At 48.9% G+C, this 19,319-nt stretch overlaps 3 protein-coding genes and 1 pseudogene across 4 annotated transcripts; all 4 read right to left on the reverse strand.

The window, feature by feature from the left end:
• Nucleotides 1-244: 244 nt before the first annotated feature.
• LOC308154503 (leucine-rich repeat-containing protein 28-like) lies at nt 245-1,087 on the reverse strand (the record flags this gene model as incomplete). Its single annotated transcript, XM_080527651.1, has 1 exon — nt 245-1,087. The coding sequence occupies one exon, from the start codon at nt 1,085-1,087 to the stop codon at nt 245-247; it is 843 nt and encodes a 280-aa protein (XP_080383777.1).
• Nucleotides 1,088-1,198: 111 nt separating this feature from the next.
• On the reverse strand, nt 1,199-4,818 carry LOC308154504 (leucine-rich repeat-containing protein 28-like; the record flags this gene model as incomplete). The annotated part of the gene is made up of 2 exons (XM_080527652.1): nt 1,199-1,520; nt 4,181-4,818. 2 exons carry the CDS (start codon nt 4,816-4,818, stop codon nt 1,199-1,201), a joined length of 960 nt encoding a protein of 319 aa, XP_080383778.1.
• On the reverse strand, nt 4,815-5,867 carry LOC308154505 (leucine-rich repeat-containing protein 28-like; the record flags this gene model as incomplete). The annotated part of the gene is made up of 1 exon (XM_080527653.1): nt 4,815-5,867. Exon 1 carries the CDS (start codon nt 5,802-5,804, stop codon nt 4,815-4,817), a length of 990 nt encoding a protein of 329 aa, XP_080383779.1. The 5' UTR covers nt 5,805-5,867.
• Nucleotides 5,868-16,562: 10,695 nt separating this feature from the next.
• Nucleotides 16,563-18,691, reverse strand: LOC308154506 (DDB1- and CUL4-associated factor 15-like; annotated as a pseudogene). Its single transcript has 2 exons — nt 18,612-18,691; nt 16,563-17,382 (listed from the first exon to the last, which is right to left on the reverse strand). The product of its transcript is annotated as a DDB1- and CUL4-associated factor 15-like (transcript).
• Between the last annotated feature and the right edge of the window lie 628 nt (nt 18,692-19,319).

Raw genomic sequence — 19,319 nt, forward strand, 5'->3', positions numbered from 1 at the left:
ACGGCCGGGCCCTTAGCGGGCTGCTGCGCGACAAGGGCCGGAGCGGATGGTGCAGGGTTGTGGTTGGCCTGTCGGTTTGTGGCTCTGGCTTTGAGCTCCTCTGCCCAGGGGGGGGGGAGGTTTTGTCTCCCATCTCTGGGGGTGGGAGGAAGGAGAGGGCGGGCTTTGGAGCGGTGGGGGGAAGGCCAGGGGGCTTGGGGGCAGGTGCTGCCGAGTGCTGATTGGGTAACTGAATGAACGACGATCATGGACGGTTGGAAGGTTTGAACATGAACATGCGGCTCGCGAGCCACGGGAAGGGCAGCAGGAGACTCGGCTCTCCATGTCTATGCTTCGCGGTAGCTGTGTTTGCCCTCTCCTCATCCTTGAGGGGCTGGCGGTATATGCCATAGAGGGCCCTCATGGCGAGCTCCTCCAGGGGGACCACACGCTCTGCCTCTGAGCCTATGGACTTGACCTTGACAGGTAGAGGCACAGTGACCTCGCCTAGGGCCAGGGAGAGCAGCGTACCGTCAGAGACCTGCGGCGAAAGACCACACCCGCTGCAGCCGATCACTTTGTTGTACAGGTATGACGAAAGGCCTTTGAGGTGGACGTTGTTCTCGACGAAGACAAACTGCAGCTCCCGCGAACGACCCAAGTCCAGGGGCAGCGAGGCCAGGCGGTTGGCGGCCATGGAGAGCTCGTTGAGGCTGTGCAGCTGACAGAGCTGGCGGGGGAAGCCCCTCAGGTGGTTGCGGTCCAGGGTCAGGCACTGCAGGGACAGGCACTGGTGCAGCCGCTCCGGCAGGCAGGCCAGCAGGTTCATGGACACGTCCAGGGTCTCCAGGTCCCGGAGGTCCCCGACCTCTGGAGGAAGGAATTTGAGCTGGTTGTTGGCCAGCCTCAGGTGCCGTAGAGACCTCAGTCTGCCGATCTCAGGACAGATGACCTGCAGAGCGTTGTCACTCAGGTCCAATGACTGGAGCTTGGCCAGGTTTCCTACAGCTTCAGGAATGATGGCTATGTTATTGGAGTGTAGATACAGCTCAATCTGGCTCTGGCTTTGAGCTCCTCTGCCCAGGGGGGGGGAGGGCTTGTCTCCCATCTCTGGGGGTGGGAGGAAGGAGAGGGCGGGCTTTGGAGCGGTGCGGGATGGGCCAGGGGGCTTGGGGGCAGGTGCTGCCGAGTGCTGATTGGGTAACTGAATGAACGACGATCATGGACGGTTGGAAGGTTTGAACATGAACATGCGGCTCGCGAGCCACGGGAAGGGCGGCAGGAGACTCGGCTCTCCATGTCTATGCTTCGCGGTAGCTGTGTTTGCCCTCTCCTCAGCCTTGAGGGGCTGGCGGTATATGCCATAGAGGGCCCTCATGGCGAGCTCCTCCAGGGGGACCACGCGCTCTGCCTCTGAGCCTATGGACTTGACCTTGACAGGTAGAGGCACAGTGACCTCGCCTAGGGCCAGGGAGAGCAGCGTACCGTCAGAGACCTGCGGCGAAAGACCACACCCGCTGCAGCCGATCACTTTGTTGTACAAGTCAAGTCAAGAGTCAAGTCAAGAGTCACTTTATTGTCCCATCACTGGGAAATTTGTATTGGGCTTACACCCCACAGCAGCCAACAAAGATCAACAGACAACAAAGAGCAACAGACAATACAGAATATTAGCACACAAACAGAAGGCGGACCTGATTAAAACAAGAGTGGAAATAAAATGATAAGCAAGATAAGTTACATTCATCTGGTGCAGTTTAAAAGTTTAACAGAAACGGGAATAAAAGAATTTTTAAATCTGTTTAATCTAGCGCGGGGGACTCTGAACCTCCTCCCAGAGGGCAGCAGTTCATACTCTGCATGTAGGACATGGGAGGGATTCATGAGAATTCTATTAGCCTGTCTGAGAGTAGCCTGTTCAAAAATAGACTGCAGGGATGAGTGGTCTTTCACCCCTATGATCTTCCATGCAGTCTGTATCAGTCGGACCAGTTTGGACCTTAGTTTTACAGATAGGTTACCAAACCAAGATGTAATGCCGTATCTGATGAGACTCTCTAAGACAGACTGGTAGAAAAGTAGCATAAATTTTGGGTCAACACCATGAACTCTAAGGCGGCGTAGGAAGTGTAGTCGTTGTTGTAATCTGCTACAAAGGCTGTCTACATGAGTGCTCCAGGTGAGTGAGTTATCAATAAAAACCCCAAGATATTTGTAGGAGGCGACCTGAGAGATGGATTGTTTGTGGATGACCACAGGCCTGTGGTCCCCAACACCTCTGGGGTCGAACACCATCTCCTCAGTTTTCTTAACATTTAAAACCAGGCAGTTAACATCACACCATTTAACAAACCTCTGGATTTCAGAATAATAGTCATTTAGGTCACTGTCCTTTTTGATTAAAGCAAGGATGGCAGTGTCATCTGAAAATTTTATGATGCGGTTGCTAGGGTAGGTGCTTCTGCACTCGTTTGTGTATAAAGTAAAGAGCACAGGGGAACTGACTATACCCTGAGGAGCACCTGTGCTTATGGTTCTGGGTTCCGAAAGAGTGCCATTAACACTGACCCGCTGTGTGCGGTTAGTTAAAAAGGAGTGATACCATTTTATAATGAGGGGGGGGACATTAAGCCCATTTAACTTCTCAATTAAAAGGTGCGGCTGTATCGTGTTAAAAGCAGAACTGAAATCAACAAATAAGAGTCGGACATAGTAGGTAGGGTCCTCTAAGTGCTTGGATATGAAGTGCACCATGGCTGAGGTTGCATCATCTGTGCCTGTATTACATCTATACGCAAACTGAAAAGGATCCAGAGAGCAACTGACTGCATTTTTCACTTTACATATAATGAATTTTTCAAAGCATTTCATTACAACAGATGTCAAAGCGACTGGTCGCAGGTCATTATTTTCCTTGCAGCTAGCCTTCTTAGGAACAGGAATAATGATAGCGTCTTTCCAGATGGACGGAACAGTGTGAGAGTCCAGAGACTTCTGGAAGATAGGACACCAGGCCTCAGCCAGCTCCTCACTGCAGGACTTTAGCATGAGCCCAGAGATGCCATCCGGTCCAGAGGACTTTCTAGGGCGGGTGTTAGCGAACAGTCTCTGTACCTCGCGCTGCTCAATGGTGATACTTGCTTCCAACTCAGGCAGCGCCTGAAGAGCCACTGTTTGCTCCATCGAGAAGTCGGCAGTCTCAAACCTGGCATAAAAGTTGTTAAGTTCATTGGCTTTTTCACCCTCGTTTATGACACTAAGGCACCTTTTAGCTGGGGCCATGTTAGTCATATGTTTCATGGAGTCCCATAGTTTTTTAGTGTTCATAGAAGAGCAGTGGGATTCAAATGTCTCTTTCTGTTTCCTCTTGGCCCCCCTTAATTTGTGATTCAGTTCTTTTTGGATGTTCCTCATGGCCAAAAGATCCTTATTCCTGAATGCAATTCTCTTCTGAACTATGCACTTTTTGATTTCCTTCGTGATATGGGATTTGTTGTTAGGGTACACAGTTATAGATTTCAGGGGTAACACGTTATCTCTGCAAAACTTTATATAATCTGTAATAGTGTCAGTAGCCTCTTCAAGGTCCAGACCATGAAAGAGGTCCCAGTCGGTACAGGAAAAGCAGCCTTTTAGGGTTTCAATGCCATCATCATTCCAGACATGAACTGTTTTAACTTGGGGTTTGCTACTTTTAAGCAGAGATTTATACGTGGGGATTAGCTGGACAACATTGTGGTCGGAGTTACCTAACGGGGGTTTAGCCCTGGCAGTGTAGGCGTCCTTAACATTGCCATAGCATTTATCAAGGATTCGTTCACCTCGCGTGTTACACTTAACATACTGCGTGAATCCAGGCAGCGCAGACTCAAGCTTACAGTGATTAAAGTCGCCGGCAATAAAACAAGGTGCTTCAGGAGTGCGTTTCAATTGTCTGTGCACACAGTCTGCTATCGCGCTGGCTGCTCTAGCAGCATTACCACTCGGTGGAATGTAAACTGTACATAGTACAATATTCCCGAATTCTCGAGGAAGATAAAAGGGCCTGAGGCTTAAACATACCAGCTCAATGTCAGGGTTGCAGACAGACTCTCTTGTAGTGAATTGAGAGCACCACTTCTGGTTGATGAAGACGCAGGTGCCGCCTCCTATGCGCTTCCCGGAGTTTGAGTTCCGATCGGAGCGCACGAGAGAGAAGTACAGGTATGACGGAAGGCCTTTGAGGTGGACGTTGTTCTCGACGAAGACAAACTGCAGCTCCCGCGAACGACCCAAGTCCAGGGGCAGCGAGGCCAGGCGGTTGGCGGCCATGGAGAGCTCGTTGAGGCTGTGCAGCTGACAGAGCTGGCGGGGGAAGCCCCTCAGGTGGTTGCGGTCCAGGGTCAGGCACTGCAGGGACAGGCACTGGTGCAGCCGCTCCGGCAGGCAGGCCAGCAGGTTCATGGACACGTCCAGGGTCTCCAGGTCCCGGAGGTCCCCGACCTCTGGAGGAAGGAATTTGAGCTGGTTGTTGGCCAGCCTCAGGTGCCGTAGAGACCTCAGTCTGCTGATCTCAGGACAAATGACCTGCAGAGCGTTGTCACTCAGGTCCAATGACTGGAGCTTGGCCAGGTTTCCTACAGCTTCAGGAATGATGGCTATGTTATTGGAGTGTAGATACAGCTCAATCTGGCTCTGGCTTTGAGCTCCTCTGCCCAGGGGGGGGGGGAGGGCTTGTCTCCCATCTCTGGGGGTGGGAGGAAGGAGAGGGCGGGCTTTGGAGCGGTGGGGGGAGGGCCAGGGGGCTTGGGGGCAGGTGCTGCCGAGTGCTGATTGGGTAACTGAATGAACGACGATCATGGACGGTTGGAAGGTTTGAACATGAACATGCGGCTCGCGAGCCACGGGAAGGGCGGCAGGAGACTCGGCTCTCCATGTCTATGCTTCGCGGTAGCTGTGTTTGCCCTCTCCTCAGCCTTGAGGGGCTGGCGGTATATGCCATAGAGGGCCCTCATGGCGAGCTCCTCCAGGGGGACCACGCGCTCTGCCTCTGAGCCTATGGACTTGACCTTGACAGGTAGAGGCACAGTGACCTCGCCTAGGGCCTGGGAGAGCAGCGTACCGTCAGAGACCTGCGGCGAAAGACCACACCCGCTGCAGCCGATCACTTTGTTGTACAGGTATGACGGAAGGCCTTTGAGGTGGACGTTGTTCTCGACGAAGACAAACTGCAGCTCCCGCGAACGACCCAAGTCCAGGGGCAGCGAGGCCAGGCGGTTGGCGGCCATGGAGAGCTCGTTGAGGCTGTGCAGCTGACAGAGCTGGCGGGGGAAGCCCCTCAGGTGGTTGCGGTCCAGGGTCAGGCACTGCAGGGACAGGCACTGGTGCAGCCGCTCCGGCAGGCAGGCCAGCAGGTTCATGGACACGTCCAGGGTCTCCAGGTCCCGGAGGTCCCCGACCTCTGGAGGAAGGAATTTGAGCTGTTTGTTGGCCAGCCTCAGGTGCCGTAGAGACCTCAGTCTGCCGATCTCAGGACAGATGACCTGCAGAGCGTTGTCACTCAGGTCCAATGACTGGAGCTTGGCCAGGTTTCCTACAGCTTCAGGAATGATGGCTATGTTATTGGAGTGTAGATACAGCTCAATCAAGTTTGGGAGCTTCTGTGCAAGATTGTCAGGCAGAGTTGTGAGTGAGTTCATCTCCATGTAGAGCCTTTCCAAGAACTGCAGACCCTCATCCTTCAGGAGTTCTACAGGGAAGTTGTTGAGGTTCCTGTAGTTAAGGAACAGGTTCTTGTGGCGTTCCTGTTTGGCCATACATATCGTCTCATGGAGTTCTGAGGCCATTTCTATGGAGAAGCCCCTTACCAAGGGGGGTTTCTCTGTCACTCTGCCTTCTATACCATTGTTGCCCCCTGTAGGTGCTGAGGTGATGACAGGTGCGTGTGTGTCCATGTCTTTGATGAAGTCGTGGGTCATTCTCTCCAGCTCCTCCACTTCCCTCATGGAGAGAGGCACCCCCCCGCCGGGGATACGGAACGGGCCAGAGGGTGAGGGCTTTGACGACGGGGGAGATTTCATTGGCTGGCTGAAAGAAGAGGGTGGTGATGTCATCGCCTTGGGCTGAGGAGGGGCCACAGGAGTAGGAGGGGCCACAGGAGCAGGAGGGGGTGGGTTCACATTCTCCGGTCTGCCAATGGGAGAAGAGCCCGTTGTGTGATTGAAGGCTGGGGGAGCCACTGTGGTGGTTGGAGGGGCGAGGGGAGGAGGGGGGGGGAGGGGTAGGTGGCAGCGGAAGGTTTAGGGGCGACGCCAAACGGAGCAGGGGTGTGGTTCTGGTTCTGCTTCGGTGCCACGGTGGGCGCCGTGGTGACCGCTCGGACCCGAAACTGGTCCCACTTGGACTGACGGGGGGGAGACCGCCCTTAGGGGCCACGGCCGGGCCCTTAGCGGGCTGCTGCGCGACAAGGGCCAGAGCGGATGCTGCAGGGTTGTGGTTGGCCTGTCGGTTTGTGGCTCTGGCTTTGAGCTCCTCTGCCCAGGGGGGGGGGAGGGCTTGTCTCCCATCTCTGGGGGTGGGAGGAAGGAGAGGGCGGGCTTTGGAGCGGTGGGGGGAGGGCCAGGGGGCTTGGGGGCAGGTGCTGCCGAGTGCTGATTGGGTAACTGAATGAACGACGATCATGGACGGTTGGAAGGTTTGAACATGAACATGCGGCTCGCAAGCCACGGGTTGAACCCGCAAGTCCTTCTCCTGATATTTGCTTTGTATGCTCGGCCGTCTCTACCATGGATGTGCTCCGGTAGTGGGTTCTAGTCGCCCGCACTCTGCCACCATATGTGGTGACCACCACGTAGGACCAGGTATGATGAGCACAACAAGGTAGGAACAGACACCGACGACAGGGAGCAGTTTAGCCTTGACGGCACATTTACTAAAGAATAAGCAATACAGGGAAATAAAAATCCAACTCAGGTCTCTGCCGGGCCCTTTAAGGGTCCAGGGAATATAAGTCACAAAAGGCCTCTGTGCCTTGGGGGCGTGTGGGGTGGGTCCATGACCAGGGGCGGCTCTGTGGGTACGGATCACAGGGGGGTTCCACTCTATGGGCTGTGGGGGGCTCTTTCCCCCTTCTCTCCAAGGCCTAGGCCCAGGCCGGCCTGGCAACAGACAAACACAAGTTAAAATATTTTACTCTGGAATTGCTGTGCCGGAAACCTGCCCTCACGACGCATCTGGTTCTGTTCACCCCTCTTTCTGTGTGCTGTCTCCTCTCCTGCTTATCTGTGACTCCCAAGGAGGAGGCACAGGTGTGGCACATTCGGTTGACGAGTCTGTAGTTTGCTTCCCTGGCCACTGGTTGATTAGGGAATGCTGGTCAGCTGTGAACGGTTATGTTGCCAATACACCCAGTACTTTGTGGGGGTTGAAGAAGACTCCTCAATGTCTGTTTGTGATATTTATTTAGACAAAGATGTCACCACCCTGTGGGTGAGAATACAACGTATGAGTGAATACAATTACCATAACAAGACACACATAACAAGATATAAACAAACACATCATACACAAACGGACATGAGACAATACTGTTAGCATTCTATAACACTGATGGCATACTATAACACATATAGGTAACAGCACTAACAATAGGTAACAGCACTAACATGAGCGAATGCTATGGACATGACTTGTAACACAATACATATATATATGAACACAAACATGAGCGATTACTGTTCACCAAAATCTGATAACAAAATACATATAACTATTAACAGACTTACGTATAACAGGCAAACACGTCCTAAAGAGAGAGGAGAAACACCGTGTATACTCTGACCACCTGGCATCCACCATGGCAGCCACAACTTCTCCTAACTTTAACCTCTTCACAGAGAGTACTATTAACGCATAACCCAGTACTCCATCGCCCCCTAGCGGTCGGGAGTACACTCCACCCTGCAGGGGTCACTACAAAGTACAAGAGAGTAAAATTCACGGCAATGGAAAAAATTAGGCAAGATACAATTGAGCAATAGAAATACAATAATAGAATGGTAAAAATAAAATAAATGTTGTGTCTGTGTGTATGCATTTATCATTACAGTCCATAAAGCATCTAGTGGGACTTCGGTGTAGTTCCTTCCCATCCCATACTACTATGCTGATAAAAATATAATTGCTTATACAAGGACAATTTCAGGTCAGAGGTGTGGACACTTCTATAGTGTAGGTTTTCCATAGACTCTCAGTGTACTGTACTTGTACTGTAAGAAGTAGGCTAGTGAAATAATTTCAATCCACAGTATTATTCTACAGCAAATCTACAAATCAATGAATTTATCATAATTTTTTGATTCCGCACAACATTACCGTTCATTACAAAAGCATTTACCTTTTCTATAATCTATTATATCTCTAACAAAGCTAGCACTTAACACTTGTTTGGCTAGCTGGTACACACAAACACACACTAAAATGGTGCATGAAACATACAGTACAGTATGTTGCAGCAGGGCCGGTTCTAGCAATGGGCTGTCTGCTGCGTCTCCTGACATGAGTCGTGCCCACCCTATCAAAAATTATGAGAAAAAAATCTTAATGAGAATTATTATTATTATTTTTTTTTTTACAAATACTTTCTCCCAATATTCATTTTTTTCGGGGGGCCGAGAACCAATGCCCAACATTGGGGGACCCTATTTATAGTCTTCACCAATTGGAAAAATATCACAGAAAATACCGGTACCGTTTCTAACTTCTGATTGGGTGGGCAACCTAGCCCGCCTCCTTCAACATCTCCCACTGCCCACCCCCTCTTCTTTCTGTCATAAACACAGCGCTCTGAAGCAGACAACCCATAGACTGGTTGGCGACTTTGTCGCTATATCTGGTGACTTTCCAGACCCCCATGGCGACTTAATTAGTCAAAAGCGACCAGCGACAAATCTAGCTACTTTTTCTGGTCATTTGGGGAATTACTGTAAAGCATCTAACATGTCCTGTGTTCCACAATTCATGTTAAAACCGAGCTCAAGAGAGACGAGTAGGCCTACAGTCTCCCCAGAGAGAGCCTTGGTACAGCAAGGTTAGCCTACAGCAGGGTTAGCCTACAGAGAGGTTAGCCTACAGAGAGGTTAGCCTACAGCAGGGTTAGCCTACAGAGAGGTTAGCCTACAGAGAGGTTAGCCTACAGAGAGGTTACCCTACAGAGAGGTTAGCCTACAGAGAGGTTAGCCTACAGAGAGGTTAGCCTACAGAGAGGTTACCCTACAGAGAGGTTAGCCTACAGAGAGGTTAGTCTACAGAGAGGTTAGCCTACAGCAGGGTTAGCCTACAGCAGGGTTAGCCTACAGAGAGGTTAGCCTACAGAGAGGTTACCCTACAGAGAGGTTAGCCTACAGAGAGGTTAGCCTACAGAGAGGTTAGCCTACAGAGAGGTTAGCCTACAGAGAGGTTAGCCTACAGAGAGGTTAGCCTACAGAGAGGTTAGCCTACAGAGAGGTTAGCCTACAGCAGGGTTAGCCTACAGAGAGGTTAGCCTACAGAGAGGTTACCCTACAGAGAGGTTAGCCTACAGAGAGGTTAGTCTACAGAGAGGTTAGCCTACAGCAGGGTTAGTCTACAGAGAGGTTAGCCTACAGAGAGGTTAGCCTACAGAGAGGTTAGCCTACAGAGAGGTTAGCCTACAGCAGGGTTAGCCTACAGAGAGGTTAGCCTACAGAGAGGTTAGTCTACAGAGAGGTTAGCCTACAGAGAGGTTAGTCTACAGAGAGGTTAGCCTACAGAGAGGTTAGCCTACAGAGAGGTTAGCCTACAGAGTGGTTAGCCTACAGAGAGGTTAGTCTACAGAGAGGTTAGCCTACAGAGAGGTTAGCCTACAGAGAGGTTAGCCTACAGAGAGGTTAGCCTACAGAGAGGTTAGCCTACAGAGAGGTTAGCCTACAGCAGGGTTAGCCTACAGAGAGGTTAGCCTACAGAGAGGTTAGTCTACAGAGAGGTTAGCCTACAGAGAGGTTACCCTACAGAGAGGTTAGCCTACAGAGAGGTTAGTCTACACAGAGAGGTTAGCCTACAGAGAGGTTAGTCTACAGAGAGGTTAGCCTACAGAGAGGTTAGCCTACAGAGAGGTTAGCCTACAGAGAGGTTAGCCTACAGCAGGGTTAGCCTACAGAGAGGTTAGCCTACAGAGAGGTTAGCCTACAGAGAGGTTAGCCTACAGCAAGGTTAGCGTACAGCGAGGTTAGCGTACAGCGAGGATTGCTGTCTCCTCCTCTCTCCCTCAACAAACGCAGCAGACAGACCCCAATGTGACGCTCTGAGCCTGCTCAGCCTTTTTAAATTCATTTAGCCTTTCAGAATTGCATTATTATGCAAATTAGTTGATTATGTCATCTAGCTACTTCTAGCTACTTTTGGGAGAGCCACTTCCATGGAGTACTTCCATTACATTGGAGTTGGCAACCCTGCTGGTGACTTTCCAAACCCCCATGGCGACTTAACTAGTCAAAAGCGACCAGCGACAAATCTAGCTACTTTTTCTGGTCATTTGGGGAATTAAAGTAAAGTATCTAACATAATGTCGCGTAGAAACCGGTGGCAGGACCTGTGGATCCTCAGGCTGCTGCAGGTGTGACTCTGGGTCCTGTGTAGCACACCACCTCTGTGGCGTGGTCTCTGGGTCGCCTGGGGTCATAGTAGCCAGTAATGCGCTGTGTTCCTGCCGGGGGGGCCCTCCCGGGGTCCGCCCGGTCCAGTCCTGGAGGAGAGAATCAAGGGGGTCAATTATAGGGTTCTGTCCGTGCCTCTTCCTCTTCTCTTTTCTCCTTGCCTTCCGCCCCATTCCCCCAGGTGGTCAAGACTAAGTAAAAAGTTCAGTCCTCAATAATACCTTAGTAATAGCGTGTGTGCCCGCGCGTGTGACCAATGTGTCAAGTGTTCAAGTGGTATCTTTGTAATCATGACACGGTAGACATTTCTAAGAATGTATTTCACTATTTCTGAGTATTTCACTACTCAGTTATACATTTCCCATAGTTTGCTTCAAATAGCTGTTATGTGATAATAAAGTAATAATCAGGGGTGCACATAACTTTTTGGGGCCAGTGCTCAGAGGAGCACCTAGGGATGCTGCTTGGTGCTCCCCGAGCTCACGAGTCACGACCCGTCCCACAGGATGGATAAAAAAGGGATACATGGATAACTTATATTAGCAAAACGACATTTATTCAAAAATAAGATGAACAAACAAATGATTGTGTGCAAAACAAAAGAAACAAATGAAAAATCAAATGACTGCTCTTTAAGCATGAAAGTCTGTCAGACTCCTTTAAACACAATGAAATCAACTGACATCTCTTTAAGCACTAACTGAATGTCTGTTCTTTAAATACAATGAAATCAACTGATATCTCCTTAAGCACTGCTCTGTTCTGTAAACACTGAAATCAACTTTCAACAAAAAGTTACAACCTAAGCATTTACTTATGCTACAAGCTTAATCATCATCATCACTGCTCTCTTGACTGTTGTTAATACTGTCCTCAATTTCAACCATGGTAGAGGATGTTGTAGGCTATCACTTTAAATAGCTCATTATTTTGATTGTTGCACAAAGTCTTTTTTTTTTCCTTCTAATATAATTCCCAACCATATTCCCTGGGTCAGGGGTCGAGGTGCGATAATGAAGCTGTAAAACAAACGTCTGAACGTTTGAAAGCTTCAGAGAAAAGAAACGTGAAGTGCCTTGGTGTTGTTTTTCCTTTTAGCGACGAGTCGTTCGGGACTGAATTTTCACGTGTCGGCGTGATAACCATGCGATGCGCGATACGCGGAATGAAAGTACAAGTTACGATACTTTCCGAATGTTTTCGTGAGGGGAGTCGCCGTGGTCGTCGTCGGTGGGTACATTGTGGTCATGAAAGGATATGGTATTGGTATTAACGGGCAGTCAGCAGTTAGCAGTAGGAGTTTTGAGGAAGTCAATTCCTCTCCCAGCGCTTCCAGCTGTTGGTGCGCAAGAGCGCGTTCATGCCGCTGATCCTCCGCGCAACATGCATTTTGGCGACGCATGCGCACTGGCGCACCAGTTATGTGCACCCCTGGTAATAATAATAATAACATATATTTCAACCCTTTGTATATATACAGTACACATCTCTGCATTCTCTGTGCCATTATGCTTGTTAATCATTTTAATTCGTTAGAGTAAACTAATAGGTATGAAATGAAAAAAAGATTCATTACCTTTAGCTATGGTTAATGTAATAGGGTCAACCATTACATATCTTCTCCTATTATCTTTTATCACTTTCTCTTCAGAGAATGGTAGAGATGTATTAATTACTATGGCCACACACCTCTTCTTACCATATGACGCATGAAATACTTGGTTTACCAAATCCTTTCTCAATGTTTTGTAGTCTTCCTCAATCAGATGTGTTTTTTGTAGTAAAGCAACACGATTTAATGAAATGCAATGAATTTATTGTAAATCAATACCGCATGAAACCATATTTACATAAAAATGGATTGACCATACACAAACAAAAACGTATTCATTCACAAATTAGCTGGAATCAAGTAAAAACATTGTGTAGGTTAACCGAAATATAGCATGTGTACATATACATATATATCTTATTTGGGAAAACCTCAAACAAGCAGAACCATGAGATTAACCACACCAATGAGGAGTGTAGTGACCCCCACAAGGGACCGGGTATTGTCACCACCATAGTGGCATTTCTACAAGCAGAACCATGATAATAACCACACCAATGAGTGTAGTGACCCCCACAAGGGACCGGGTATTGTCACCACCATAAGGAGGAGTGGAGATGCTACAGAGCGGGAGCTATGGACAGACAGGATGCGTCAATGGGTAACAGCCGGTCTCCGGCAGGACAATTCCATGGCCAATGTTAATAATGCTGTCTAGTCTGTCACCAGGCCGATCCTGGACGTAGGCCCCAGAGAGACGGAGGGAGAGCCTGGCAGTTGAAAGTGTGGGGCCTGTAGCCACATCTAACCCACGCCCATGGAGAGGATGGACTGACTCAGACAGCATGCACGTGTCAAAAGCCCCTCCCTCTGACATGACTCTAACTCTAGCTAGATCCAGACTCTAGCTGGAAGGAATAAGTGAATAAGGCCATCGGTCATCCACCGTTATCATTTGGGGTAATGTGACCAACATGTAGTTCACACTACTGTTCAGATTCAGTTTTATATTTGCGACTGCAAGCACACTTATTAATCAATCACTCTTCCGAACTGGGAGCCTTGAAACTTGCGCACACAGGGATGCCAAGATTGTCCTTGACCTCTAACAGAAATAAATCATAATCAATTTTAAGTTCAAATTTTTAAAAAAATATTTCCAGCAATTCTTGACGTTCTTCTTCGTCTTCAATCAGTGTCAATTTAGCCTCTATTTCCTCTCTCTGTATTTTGTCCAATTGCAGAAAAGCAGGCTCCTGGACCTTCCCTTCCAGCCGGTGGGCGTTCTTGTTCATCCACTCCGCTCCCAGGAGGGTGGACTTGCCACGGTCTACAAGACAAAAACAGTTTAGTCCTCTTACAGTGGTCCATAGAAACAGTTCTACAGCCAGTGGTGTAGTGGCACCGTTTTCATATAAGGTTATAGTAATATACAGTACTGGTGAAGAGAAACATACCGAAGTTGTCGTCTTCTGTCCTCTTTCTCTTGGCGTCTTCCTCTCGCATTGTTGCGGCATAGCTGTGGTCATTGCTGCCCACCACACTGTCAGACCGCTCACACTGAAGGAACAAAATGCATGGTGCAATCACAACTATTGAACTAACAAAAAACACTATTATTTACCATTCAGCATCATGCTCACCTCCTGTTCCCTCTTCCGCTTCTTGGGGCCCCTGAAAACCGGCTGCAGTGACCCGTGGAGCAACGCTCTGGCCTCATCGATCCAGTGGGCAAACCTCTGCCCGTGGCTTTGAGTGAGATAGTGACAGAATAAAAAAGTAAGCCAATGTATAACAAATGCGGTTTCGGAAGTTACATTTAAAGTGAAGTCTTACCCCTCAATCTGAAACCGTTCCATTAGAGCGATGCACCACCATCTCCTCAGGTGTCCCATATCCCTCTAAAAAAAAAAATAGAGAAGAAATGTGAAGTCAAAATGGTTCTGTGCGCTTGGGCAATGGGTGTTTCTAGAGATATAGACAGTATATGCTACAACAGCCAAACCGTTATGGTTTAGAATGTTAATGGTAACAGATTTAGTTTCCTCCTTGACTCTCCTCACCGTCGGAGAAGAGAAACACTGACCTCTGTGAACTGAAGTGGAGCGTCAGTGGTGAGACAGAGTGCATACTGTGAAAGGCAAAGATCTGCTTATTAGGTTATGACCATTTCAAATGAACAACATTTTCAATAGAATAGAAAGGAATTTACCATCAATATGAAGACAGCACAATCAATCCCTGCGTTTTGGCGAGGGAAACCCTGAAAGAATTGGACAAGGTGTTAATAGCAATATAACAGTTATGTGGTCAAAAGGATAATAAAGACATGTGCAAGTGCATGAGATGCAGGACAAAAGTACCTTGATGTCTCTGCCGTACATGGTTGCCCACTGGCCTGGGGCGATGCGATGAGCTAGATCACTGTCAAAATCCAGCATAAGAGTATTTGTGTCAGACAAATTGACTCTTAACTATATGAAAAATGCTACAATACAAGAACACCTAACAATGTCACCTATGACACATAATAAATGTCTCTTTTCCCCCAAATATAGCACCAGAACATGGTATATATCAGCAATTACTCTTGCAATATGACTTAGTGAAAGAATGACAAGAGAATTCATATTACTGGGTTTCCTTACATTCAACATACTATTGCATGCTTTAAGAAAGTTGAATGTTACGATAGCCACTGAACATGGTGTAAACAAAATAACTTGAAAACAGCCTTTGAACAAGGCTTCTTGGAACAAGCCGAACATTATAATTCATAGTATCCTGTTACAGACATGTTGTTTGCTAAGAACAATTTTCATTTTTTATAAATGTTTAACCCTCACCTCTCACTATTCAAAAACAACATACATACAATAAACATGAATGTGTTTAAGTGTAGGGCTATCTGGATCTACTTTGCCTTACTATGTAGAGAGAAGAGAGAAAGAGAGAAATCAGACCTTGATGGTCTTTTAATGGCCACACACGGCAGTTTTACACTCTGATCACACACATGCAAGTTTTTAGGTGAACACACACACAAACACAAGCACATGCACTATCTTCGGCAGGTCGCCAGGTGGAAATTGTCCTCTGCCTTTGTAACCCAAAGTCTTTCTTATACGGGTCCTTTGTGAGGAGAACCTCCCACAGCTCAGCATAGCTTTTGTCGATGAAGTTCTCGCTTACGAGTACTTTCAGCCCTTCCCATTCCTGTTGCAGGGCAGGAATATCACACCCCGCTCTGAAGGATAGAAGAGAGCAATTGGGTTAGCACATATGCAACTAGTGTCTCACGTCTGTCAATGCAATGTCTTAAAATGCATTCTTACCCTGTCAGAGGCTCATGGAAATGCCTTGCCAGATCTGCAACGCTCTCATTTCCTGGATACTTTTTTTTAATTGGGAAGTTTTTAAAAACAAGCAGTAAAAAGTAAAAAAAAGAAAGAAAAACAGCATACAATATACAACATGACTTATTGGAACATGGAGAAAACAAATAACATAAAAGGCTTCCCTCCTGACGATCCAGTCCGCTTTTGAAGTCAGAACGGGTGGGGGGGGGGGCTCTGTGCAACACAAGGCACAGGACTGAACACCCAAAACATAAGACACAGTACCATCATAGATAGTGTAACACACAGACACGCGCATACACACACACATTCATACAGTACACAGACAAGCTTCACCCTCACACACACACAAACCCAGGCTCATCCCTAGGGAACAGAAGAGGGGGGCAGAAAATTAGCCTGGTTGCTGGATCTCATTTCGTCAGGAAAATGTTTGTTCATTTTCCATTTTTCATTAAAAAAAAAAGGGAGGGAGGGAGGGAGGGTGTTAAGACGGGTAGGAGGGGGGGGACAGGATACAGCCCCGATGGGCAGGAGGGTTTCGCTTCAATCAAAACAACAAAAAAAGATAATCTTTTTTTTTCTTCTTTTTGTTGAAAGACCGAAAACAAAAAAACATTTAAAAAGTCCAGTCCTCTGACTGAGGGTGCAGCAGGGATCACATAACTCTAACACTAGGCCACCACTACCCCCCAGACAACAAGGCTCCCCCCCCCCCCAACATGGAAGCAGACTCCAGCTCCTCACCCATCTTCTTGGGAGTATTCCTCCCAGGTCTTGGTGGGATTTGAACTCATGACCTTCTGATCACCAGTCCAACAACTCACATCAGGCCACCCCCCCTCCCAGACTACTAGGCTCCACCCCCCCCCCCCACCCCCCCGATCCAGTTGCTCCGGTCGCTGTCTGCCAGCACCTGGAGGGAGGAGCCTAGGGAGGGAGAGAGGGGGGGGAGAGAGGGAGGGATAGGGGGGAGGGAGGGGGGGAGAGGGAGGTGGAGGGAGGGAGAGAGGGAGGGGAGATTCAATGACGGAGCCGCAACATTGGTCGCAGGCCACGTAACCGCAGGGTCCCTTTGTGCAGGGCCTCGTTGGTCATGCGGTTGATGTAGCGGGAGCTGCTCTCAGGAACGAGGCACTTCATCACCGTGTTCACACACGACTTCCTGAAGGAACTCCACACACTCCCACTGGTCTGACCCTTGACCTCTGTGAGGTCACCGACGCCCACAGTGCGACACATTCCGGTGTTGAGGTCCCAGCTCACCTGCAGGCTGGAGTGGTAGGTGTTGGGCCTGCAGTGCTCCTCCTCTGCGTTGGAGAAGGCCAGCAGCAGCAGGCCGATGTTGATCACCACTGTGTTGGTCTCTGGACACACCTCCAGGATGACGACGTCGTAGTCGCTGAAGGAGCAGAACTACTGCTGCCAGGAGGCGTCGCTGCGGATCACCTCGTTGATCAGATACTCAAAGTCCAGCGTGAGCTGCTCCACACACACACTCTGTCCGCTGTGCGGTCCTGTCACTAGCTGCAGGTTGTGTCCCTTCAGGTCCGTCACTGTGAAGGGCAGCTGGACCGTGTCATCCTCATACCCACTGGCGTCCTGCTCTTGCGCCCCCGGCTGTTGGAGGCGGTACTGCAGCCGTGTGTAGTTGACGTATCCCGGCTCGTTGGACCCGGCGTTGTGCAGCGAGGGAGGGGTGGGGGGGCAGGACGATGACGTGGAGGCGGGGGACATCACGGCGTGGCAGGGAGGCGCGGGGTCCTCCTGCTCCGCGGAGGAGGAGGGGGGGGGCCCGCGGCCATCTTTGGTGTCCGGTGGAGGAGGAGTAGGCTGGCTTGGTCTTTTGGCCAGGCATCAGGGTTGAAGACTTTGAAAGAGTCCAGCATAGCACAAAATCTTGGTTGTGACCATAGCAGTATTACACAATCATGGTTGTGACCATAGCAGTATTTCCTCCTCAAACTCTCTCAACCCTGCATAATCCTCAAGATGATCCATGTTAAACCCTGACATCACAAACACTGACTTATCCTAAACTAACCTGGAATCTCATTTCATTTCCCTGCTGCTGTGCGAATGTGGCCAGGACTCTCTCAAACAAGCCACCTTCCTTTGGCTGTGTCTTGAGTGCCTGAAGCTTGGTTAACGTTTTTCTTATTTCTGAAGTGGCTGTGGGGAGGATTAAACTGTTCCTCTGCAGTGTGAGGCTGAGGCTGGCTAGCAGGCCAAACATGTCACAGAGAAAGTGGCAGAATACACAGAAAAGTGTAGTCTCCATTTCCTTCTTTATCCGTTGAGTAGTTGAGTAAATGGATACGATAAAAAATTGTTAGCTTTTGAAAATAAACTTAACCATCTAACAACTTGATGACAGTAGTGTTTGCGTTTTTTTTTTTTTTTTTTTTCAAGTAATAACTTTATTGTTGGGTTGAAAATTCACACATGCAAACACCAATGTTGTAGCCATGGTATCATTCTCCAATCTTTTTTTATTAGCAAACAAGAAGAAAAAGGAACTGAACGACTCCAGTTTCTGTACAGATCGAAGTATACTACAATGTATACTATTATCATACAACTGGATTACAATACAAGTAATTAGGTCAGCAGTCACAAAGAAACAAACTTCAAGTTTGTTGAATCAGTGTTGTCTGAGTTAGGCAAGTTTAAACATTTCCTTGCAGTGTTTGCGTTTTTAACCTATAACCTGTTAAATTCTGCCTAGTCCTATACTGTACTCTGACTAACAGAATTGACGATTAAAGCATTCTCTCAAGTTGCTTACACTTTTATTATAACTCCGTGTTGACCTTCTACATCCAGCTCTCCACATGGCTGTGTCACACTCAACTTCGTCCGTGCGGAAACAAACCTTATGTTTTAATACAATCCTACTGTAACATCCCTTTTCTTTTACTGAACTAAAAGATCCTATTGTAACATCCCTTTTCTTTTACTGAACTAACAGGGAGCTAAACAGTGAACAGTGAACAACATAAAGATCTTTCAAAACCATTTCTTTTTCTCTCTCTTTTTTTTTTTTTTCTTCTTCTCTCGAACACACGTAACCGCAGGGTCCCTTTGTGCAGGGCCTCGTTGGTCATGCGGTTGATGTAGCGGGAGCTGCTCTCAGGAACGAGGCACTTCATCACCGTGTTCACACACGAGTCACGACTTCCTGAAGGAACTCCACACACTCCCACTGGTCTGACCCTTGACCTCTGTGAGGTCACCGACGCCCACAGTGCGACACATTCCGGTGTTGAGGTCCCAGCTCACCTGCAGGCTGGAGTGGTAGGTGTTGGGCCTGCAGTGCTCCTCCTCTGCGTTGGAGAAGGCCAGCAGCAGCAGGCCGATGTTGATCACCACTGTGTTGGTCTCTGGACACACCTCCAGGATGACGACGTCGTAGTCGCTGAAGGAGCAGAACTACTGCTGCCAGAAGGCGTCGCTGCGGATCACCTCGTTGATCAGATACTCAAAGTCCAGCGTGAGCTGCTCCACACACACACTCTGTCCGCTGTGCGGTCCTGTCACTAGCTGCAGGTTGTGTCCCTTCAGGTCCGTCACTGTGAAGGGCAGCTGGACCGTGTCATCCTCATACCCACTGGCGTCCTGCTCTTGCGCCCCCGGCTGTTGGAGGCGGTACTGCAGCCGTGTGTAGTTGACGTATCCCGGCTCGTTGGACCCGGCGTTGTGCAGCGAGGGAGGGGTGGGGGGGCAGGACGAGGACGTGGAGGCGGGGGACATCACGGCGTGGCAGGGAGGCGCGGGGTC

The sequence above is a fragment of the Nansenia antarctica genome, assembly GCF_963989245.1.
Source record: "Nansenia antarctica genome assembly, chromosome: 3".
Lineage (NCBI taxonomy): Eukaryota > Metazoa > Chordata > Actinopteri > Argentiniformes > Microstomatidae > Nansenia > Nansenia antarctica.